This window comes from Thermobia domestica, chromosome 5, assembly GCF_964235325.1.
Source record: "Thermobia domestica chromosome 5, izTheDome1.hap1.1, whole genome shotgun sequence".
NCBI lineage: Eukaryota > Metazoa > Arthropoda > Insecta > Zygentoma > Lepismatidae > Thermobia > Thermobia domestica.
The window spans coordinates 186,160,449-186,169,419 of NC_137458.1; the positions used below are offsets into that span (position 1 = coordinate 186,160,449).

Below are 8,971 nucleotides of genomic sequence, written 5' to 3' on the forward strand. Positions count from 1 at the left end.
TACAAAACTGTGGCCGAAGTCAATGGATGGACAGGAGCCCGCAAGAAGTTAATTTTAGGATCATTACTTAGAGGAGGAGCTGAAAATTGGTATTCAGCAATTGAGACAAAACCCGAATTCGCGCAGTGGACTTATGACCAGTTTCAAGAACGGATTCTTCAAACCTTTAAAGATCATGCGCTTCCTCATTTTACTGTTGCGCAGATGAGAGCCAGAGAGCAAGGTACGAATGAAAGCGTGATGGATGATGTTTATTCAAAACATGATCTTATTCTTAGATCAGATCCTACGGCCTCAGAAAAAGCACAAATTCAATATATCATCGAAGGTCTTAAACCTGAATATTTTCGTGCCGTCATTAGAAAAGAATATGTAAATCTTACTGCGCTCGTCGATGAATTAATATTAGAGGAAAAAGCACGATTGCTGACAAAGAGGAAGAAGTTGGATCAGCTTATTAAAAAGAATTCAGTGCTTCTGCAATCTGCCTTGGTCAGCAACAAGCCGGCAGACAGCCTTCCATATGTTGCAACTGCTGACACAGCATTTAGACAGGAAACAGCCGTAAGAGCTGTTGACACGCCACGAGAGCAAATGCAGCAGAATAATGATGTCAACGGCCGTTTGCTTGAATTACAGAAACAATTATCCAAGTTAACGCTGCAAGTATCTGCTATTTCTGATGCCAATAAAAATTAAAACAATCGAAATAGCTCACGAAATAGAGGAAATAATCGTAGACGAAATTTTTCGCGTAATAACAGGCAACAAATGAATGATAATGGTGGCAATAGTTTTCATGTGCCCCAAAATGATTCTAACCGATCCGGTTCAAATACAGGGTCGTCCCAAAATAAAGACTCGTCAGGAAACGGTCCTATTACCTGTTTTCGTTGCAAAGGCCCTAATCATATTGCTAGATACTGCAGGGCGTCTTTAAACTAACTGCTAGGGTAGCAAACAGGACCATTGCTACTCGTACTCCCCGAGGCGGAAGTATCCAGGGCTATTTATGGAAAGCCCCCAGGCTCGGCGACTATTCTCGATGACCTCAGAAGCGAGTCCCAGACGTCATAGAAGGTGTGGTTTTAGGTGTTGGGAGGAGTCAGGAAGGTGTCTTTCGTAACTTTATTTCAAGACAGTAAAAACAATTACATTAAACACATTACGTCCACAAAATGCTGATACAGCAAAATACCTATCAGTTGGTTGCTGGCTGTTCTGAGCGCAAATTCGTAACACACTTATTTCTCGTTTGTAATTATAACCGCATAATGAAAGATCTCTGTCCTTATCAGAAACACACTGAAACTTCAAAAAACACAATTAAAATAAACAAAAACATGTTGCCCACATCATTGTCCGCTGATAAAAGACATAGGCATAAAGTCAATAAATCAATAATAAGTCTTCGATGTGGGCCCAGGCACAAACACACTGATTCCTTTACACTATGAAGCGCCTACTCAAAATAGAAACAATTAATATCAAAATCGCACGCTCAAACACAGCTCATCAGAATGACTCCAGAAAAAAGATGATGCTTAAATACCAAAAGCACAACTATACCGAATTTAGAACGACAGTGGTAATGAAAATTACAGTCGGGATTATTTTAGGAGAAATTTTCTGCATATCATTCCTAGTTTAAAAAAAAAATCAATAATAAATAATCATACAACAAAATTCCTAATTAACAATACAATTACTCCCAACTATAATTGAGGTTATAGAGCAGCGTTTCCCAACCGGTGTGCCGCGGCACACTGGTGTGCCGTGAATGGGCCACTGGTGTGCCGCGAGGAATCGAAACAAAATTATTAATTTTATAGCAATCAAATTGCAAAACGTAGGGGAAAATGTATATTTGTATTTCACATTACTATGAATCTACAATTTTGTTCATATCGGGTTACTATTCTGTACATTTCTAATGTTGAAAAAGTATTTGTGATCATTGTTATGGCCATTATTGCTTCTTTATTGTTGCAGACTACTTTGAAACTTGAAAATTTAAAATATCATTCAATCTTTTCGACAAATTACCTACATTTGTGTTTTAAAAGTAAAAGAGATTTGTTTGTTCGTTCGTTATTTAGTGAACTTCCTTCTTAGTAAAAGGTTGGATACAGTTTTTAAAAAGAAAGCGTATTTTTGAAAACCTGAGTCCAATATTTCATTGCAATTGTTTTCTACTTTTAAATTAGAATGAAAAATAAGCATAATGATTTACCACGGGGAAAAACCAGTGATAGAGAGTTTTCTTCTCTGTGAGAAGGAGATCAGTAATCATAAAATACATACCACTGTGTTTTATATTTACAAATAATAATATCTATAAGTGTGCCGCGAGAATCCAAGTAACACTCGTAGTGTGCCGAAGTTGAAAAAGGTTGGGAAACGCTGTTATAGAGAAACTACGTGCATGAAACAGATAAAAACGAAAGGTGAAGCAATTAAATTGACAAAAAAAATCTCAACGTTACTGACAAATTATTAGAATTCAATGTTAATTAAAACGAAGTCTTAAAAGCTGTATGAGCGCATCGACTACAGCGACAGGCAGGAAGACGAAACGTGATTTTCCCATGCTTAACATATGGCAGAAGAAAAATCTGCTGACTTAAAACTCGAGATATGTGCATAAACGTACAAAACACTGACTTTTCCTATTGAATTTTAGCTACAAGGTTGAATAATGAACTTCTAAACTCAACCAAGCTCCAATATATTACACTACGTATTTCGAACACAAGAAAACTAAACTTCAAAACCTGTACGAGTGAACTAACTTCTCCACTACCAAGATAAATAAATAAATAAAGATAAATTAAACACAACTAAACTTAATACTCAAAATTGTACTAGAGGAAAAAAACACTATCAACAACAAATCTATAACTATACAAAAAAAAAACTGTTTTCCCTATGTCATAAAACAATACAAAACACTATAATTAATACCATTAGACAAATAAAATATTAACTAAACCAAAATACAACTCATTGACTAACACCTTAAATAAACACAACTATTCCTAATGAAAAAAAAAAACACACACACACATACCAATATCCCAAAACTCAATATATCCACAAGTTAACGGAAGAAAAATGCGTTCCTTTTACAAAAAAAGGCCCGGAAACGCAATTAAATTTAACAATAAGGAGTCAGGAGAAACAATAAACCTTGACTGTTTAGACAACTCTGCAAAAGTTGCCACAAAATCTGCAATCTGTACCACCGGACTAAAGCGGTAGTTCTTCCTATGTAAGTTCAATCTTCTCTGTAATTCAGGCTGCAGTAGTGATGCTCGGAGGCGACTTATCATCAAAAGCAAAAAAATTTAGTCTCCCGTAAGAGGAGACATATTTTAAGCATACCCGATCCCACTGGTAGGAAATGCCTTCGCTGAACCAAGTCCAAGAACTCTTCGATCTGGAAATCTTCAGGGGTAAAATACACCATATACCACCTGTCATGTTTCCTATTCATGAACATATAAATACGACCCTCAATGTCTTTCGAGAAGACCGGAGCAAATTCCTTGAACGAACGGAGTGGCCGGAGTACTATCCGATTGCAGAATCGGGAAATGAATCTGATGATTGTTGAAAAGGGACTCCATACTTAAAACACTATCCAGAATTTAACAATACAAAAACAGGTGGCGTAAGGGGGGAAAAGAAGATAAAACCAAGTTTCAAGGCGAGAGAACTTTCCTAAATTCAAAATTTAAACCGAATTAACAAGAGGACCACAGAGAATCACAACCAAAGGCGCAATCCACCATGTTACATTCTGAAAACTAGAGCAGGAGACAAGATTATATCTGAAATATTGGGGGCGACTCCACCAATAGTCCTTTAGGCGACTAGAACCATGTTCAAGAATAACTGCTTATAATGAGAGAGAAGGGATACAGAACTAAATTTAAATGAAAATTAACACATTATTACTTTTAGAATTTGGCAGCAACAAATAAAGGTGAGGAAGGGTAGATGCAACTAACTAATTATGTCAAGATCTCACCCGATATTAACTAAGTCCACACTCCTGTACGATGTGCTCCAAAACACTAACTTCCACCAAGTCTCCAGATAATTCTGTGTTCAGTAGTTTTATTCTTGACTCGTGTGAAACGTCCGATAGAAACGTCGGCCGATAATTCCACGTGTGCCCAAAGTCACCATTGAATATTCCAATCTACCAAATCAGCTAGTCCTCAAAAGACCTCAGGAAATCCAGTACACATGTCCTCGTGTCCACTAGGACATGACCCAACACTCTCCTGCCTGAGACAGGAAACTTACCAGAAATACCAGCTTGAAAGGAATTCCAAGTTCAACAGTTCTCCTGGGCATAGTCTAAGAACATCCTCTAGAATTAATATAGGTGGCATTACGAACTTGTGAAACAAAGAATAGACCATTGACCACATACGTAAACTAAATTAAAGCAAGAAAGGTGAATTGCGCGGAACTGAATAATGAAGGATGCAATTAAGTAAGCAAAGGTGAAGGCGAGGAAAGTTGCTGGCCAAGGTTTATTACCATAAACTACAAATCATTAATTCTTTTCAATATTCAATAACAGCAAATTGTTGGTAAGTCTTGGCAAGTACAATAATTTTCTGTAGAGACGACAGCGACAGATGAACTTCCACGCAGGCGATGAACTCAATTTGTTGTAGAAAAAAAATATAATTGAATTTCCATGTGTATCTGGACTCCAAAATAAAGATGAATACATATCACCATGGTCCCGGGATGATGATATGTAACACTTGGAATCACGCCTTCGATTCTTAAAACCAAATGTAAACGCTCTAGCAATGTGCTGTCGTCACTGTATAAGTTTGTTAGTAAAAGCAGTATTGGGAGGGAGGGATTATTGTAGATTTTGTTGTGGGATTGATTCTCAGCCGACAGAAGAGTTTCACTTTTTATATCGGTATTTTACTATACATTTGATCAAACAATGTGTTTTCAAAGTCAAGGAACGGGCTAATTACAGCCTCCTGTCTTTTCCAAATGACGCCCTGGAACATTTGTTTGCAATTACTGGGAGAAAATGAAATTAATCATTAAATAACACTTATTTCTGTCAGTAGTTTTCAGAGCTCTGCGCAGACTTCGGGAAGCACAAAATCTACTGCCGTGATTGACAATTTCCTAGACTTCACGAAGAGTATCGTCCTAGCTTGTTGTGATATGCAGTCTTTGGAGAAGGAAAAAATGCAAATAAAGCTCTATGAAGCTATGGGAACATTCTGTGACATTTTTTTTATTTAGGCTGTATAAAGGCATTTCAGTACAAACGAATGAAAAAGACTGTGTTAGAGCTATAAACCTTGTAAACATGGATCCTGTTTTTTTCCGTCGGAATGGAAAAAGTATATTACGTCACACAGACTGCTTTAGACAAGGAAAGAAGAAAAAAGAGGTGAGTTGGATTGAATACGAGCAGAAAATCGATCAAAATGTGTATTCTAAATGCATAAGCACACGGCAAAAGACTATTAGTAATTTGGACTTTTTTTTTTTGTAACATTTTCAATACCGAGTTCTATACCAGGACCGTTGATTGAATCCAGTTCAGTTGGCAGGTGTATGGAAGATTATCCCTTTAATATAAGCTGTTCCCCATCACATTATTACACTGTAAGAGGTGGTTTACAGGTACAATTACCGGTCGTGGCGTATTTCCTAGTTTATATGAGGTGTTCCGGTTAGTAAGGGCGAACTGAACAAAAGTTCCGTGCATTCTGAGCGTTCGGCAATTATATTTCAGGTGTTCGAGTAGTAATACCAAATTGCTCAGTGACAGGAAGTTTTTTGTTTTCTTCTATAGTTTGAGAAATTCATGCTTTGATTATTCTGAGTGCATTTACAAGAAAAAAGGCTTTGTTAAGTTTGCCCCACTCCTCGAAATGATTCAAATTAACTGATTTAAGACGTAGTGCAATATTTTATGATCACATTAATCTCTTTTACTTTTACAGTGTCCAGAACCACTTGGTGACAGAAAAGTGTCAGCCACCATTTCTACTGAGCAAGGAGAATTCAGAAGAAGAAATAAAGTAACACAGATCATTGTGAACGGAATGGATTCAAAGACAGTGATATCCTTGAAACGAGATTCTACGCACGATTCTGTTAGCAATATTGAATTAGTAGGTAAAGTTTCTGGAACCAAACAGCATGGGAAAAAAAATCATTCCATTTATCCTTCGCTACGCGACAAGAAAACAGACGGAAGTTATTCGCATCGTTTATCTAAGAGTTCTCGTCCACTAGGTTCCAGAAGTGTAATTGATAATTCTTACTCTGTTGAGAGGTGTGAGAATAGTGATTTGCCAAAGAGAAAATTTGATCTTCCAAAATTAAGTTATAAAAATAACAAAACTGTCAATAGTTCGATGAAAGGAAATTCCCATTTGTTCAAACATAACATAAAGTGTGCTCGTTCTAATAGCAAGTCTGACAGTGAGAGAAATGTTTCAAGTCTATTAAATGAAGAAACTCATTCTGATTGCAGAAAGTTTCACCGTGTACGAAATACAAGAGGCAACAATGGCTTTCATATATCTAAGTACACAAATGCCGTAAATGATGAATTGTTATCAAGAAATAGAACAGATAAACGCACAATTCAGAATAAATTCGATCTGAGTAAGAAGAGGCGTGGGTCCAAGAGTAGTATCCTTAAAGAAATGGAAAACACAAAACGAAAACGAATCAAGATTGAACATGCTTCTGTGGAAGCGCCGTGGAATTTAAGAGGAAAGGAGCGAGATATGAAAAAGAAGTCGGTTGTTATCCATCAGAGTAAAATTACAACTAACGATAGTCAATGCAAGAAAGAGAATAAAGATGAACAAGCGTTGAACAAGACAAATACAATATCGGAAAATCTGTTTGAGGTTAGTGGGCCTGAATACGAGATTGATGAGAGAAATAAAAGAATTACGTATGTGAAATGTGAATTTAACGAGTATGTAAAGAGTTACAAAGATCATAGATCTCCAAAATTAAGCTTTCCAGTACCAGTGAAAAGAAATAGTCGACAGTGCAATTTAGGAGACAGTGATTCTGTGGTCATAGTACCTTTTGTGTGTCCTGAGAAAACATCTTGGAACTCTAATACAGAAAATTCCGAAATGAACAAAATACTGAAAAATCAGTCAGAGAAGACTTGCAATAATGTTGATAATAATCAGTTTAATCATTCTGCAGTTTTTCCTGGTGGTAATAATTCTGAAAGCAGTGAAAAGTTTGTGAAAATTAAAATGCCGAAAATAGGTAATCAATGTAGTGTAGATAGTAACAGCAGTATGATAACAGTACAAACTGAAAATCACTGTAAGACTAGTAATTCAAGACAAATTTCAAATGAAGAACTATGCAATGAAGCAGTGTCGAATTCCTCTTTATTTGCTCACAGTTTCAGCCTTGAGAGACAGTCTGGTAATAATAGTCCCGAAGAAGGTGAAGTATCAAGTGAAGATTGACCTAAGTAAGAATATTTAGTGTGTGTGTGTGGGTGTGTGTGTTTATTTGTGAAAACAGCTTGTATTTCATTAGTTCTTGAAGACCATGTATTTCTCTGAGATTATCGATCTTAGATCCTCAAAGTGTAAAAGTTCTCAAGTTGTACACCTTGAACAGAATTGTGAGATTTCAGTATATTACTCTTGTATTCTTTCTTCTATCAAACCAGAGCAATAGACTTTTAGTTTTAAAATAACGGTTTTTTTTTTTTTAGATCATAATATCATTTATTTAAAGACTGAATCTCCAATATTTTCTCCATGTAACTTCCTGTAGAAATATATTTAAAATGTATTGAATTAAAATTAAAAAAGAAAATCAATGATTAAAATTCATTTTTTTTCAGAGAAAGTAATTTAAAATTACCCAAAGAATGCTTAAGCAAATTAAGAGTTTTGCATTAAATTTTTTAAGTTACATATAGAGGAAAGAAGTAAAAGTCAACTATGGATTTCTTTCATGATTATTAATGTACACTTCTCCAAGATATATTTGCACGCTCGAATTTTTCTACGTCCCTTAAAATTGTAAGTTTGGCAACAGTGCATTCGACGTAATGGTAGGGGAAGCCATAGAAAAAACAATAACGAGACTTCCGAACACATCTCACAGTTTGCTGTTTGAAATACTTAGTTCTCTTTTGCTACTTAATGTAATGATACGTTTAGAACATCATAGTACTTGGTAAATGCTGAAAACTTGGTTGTAGATAAAGCACACACGCTTTTCCATAACAAAATTCGTTTTGAAAAAAAGAATTGTTAAGAAATTCGTTCTCTAGCCATAAGATTGGAACGAAACTTCGTAGTTGTTTCGACAGCCATGTGTGCTAAGTTCTTACTTTCTGTGCGGATTTAGTACTTTTGAACCTGTTTCAAATTTCACTCGATGCTCTTACTTTTTTCATTTTGTAATTTTTCAGTTATGCTTGCCGTACACTTTTATAATATATGTATTACACGGAGGTGATGGACAACTTCCTAATATATCCGAAAATAAGGTGTACAGGCGTAAAACTTTTTCTATATATCCCAATGTGATTCCCCTTTAGTTCAAATTACTTCTTGCAACGATCCATAAGATTTTCGTAAACCTGAAAATAAATCCGGAGTTCTAATATCCAGGAGATCACTATCAGCCCTAATACCTCCTTCATCACTACCAGAACGCAGTTCATATTATTATTATTATTATTGTTATTATTATTATTATTATTAAGTAGGGAACAAAAAGTTTGAGGATACTACATTTGGTAGGACAACATTTTATTTCCTCCCAGTTTGTTTTTACACCTATGGACACCTATGTTACAGTATGTTGTCTTGATGTATCAGAACTATTTTAGTTAGGTTTTTCACGAGGATCTCACATTTTTTCACTTAAACGTCTTAATTGCTCTCTATAATATCACCGTTTG

General features: G+C 35.7%; 1 protein-coding gene across 3 annotated transcripts in view; it reads left to right on the forward strand.

Moving 5' to 3' along the window:
* LOC145686319 (uncharacterized) overlaps window positions 1-7,868 on the forward strand; it is a 358,756-nt gene extending 350,888 nt beyond the window's left edge. For 2 of the 3 annotated variants that reach the window (XM_081759522.1, XM_081759523.1), the window contains exon 5: window positions 6,006-7,868. In XM_081759522.1, coding sequence (XP_081615648.1) covers window positions 6,006-7,514 — 1,509 coding nt within the window. In that variant the 3' untranslated portion in view covers window positions 7,515-7,868. The remainder of the gene's footprint in view (window positions 1-6,005) is intronic. The other variant, XM_081759521.1, reaches the window with a different exon arrangement.
* Window positions 7,869-8,971: the final 1,103 nt, after the last annotated feature.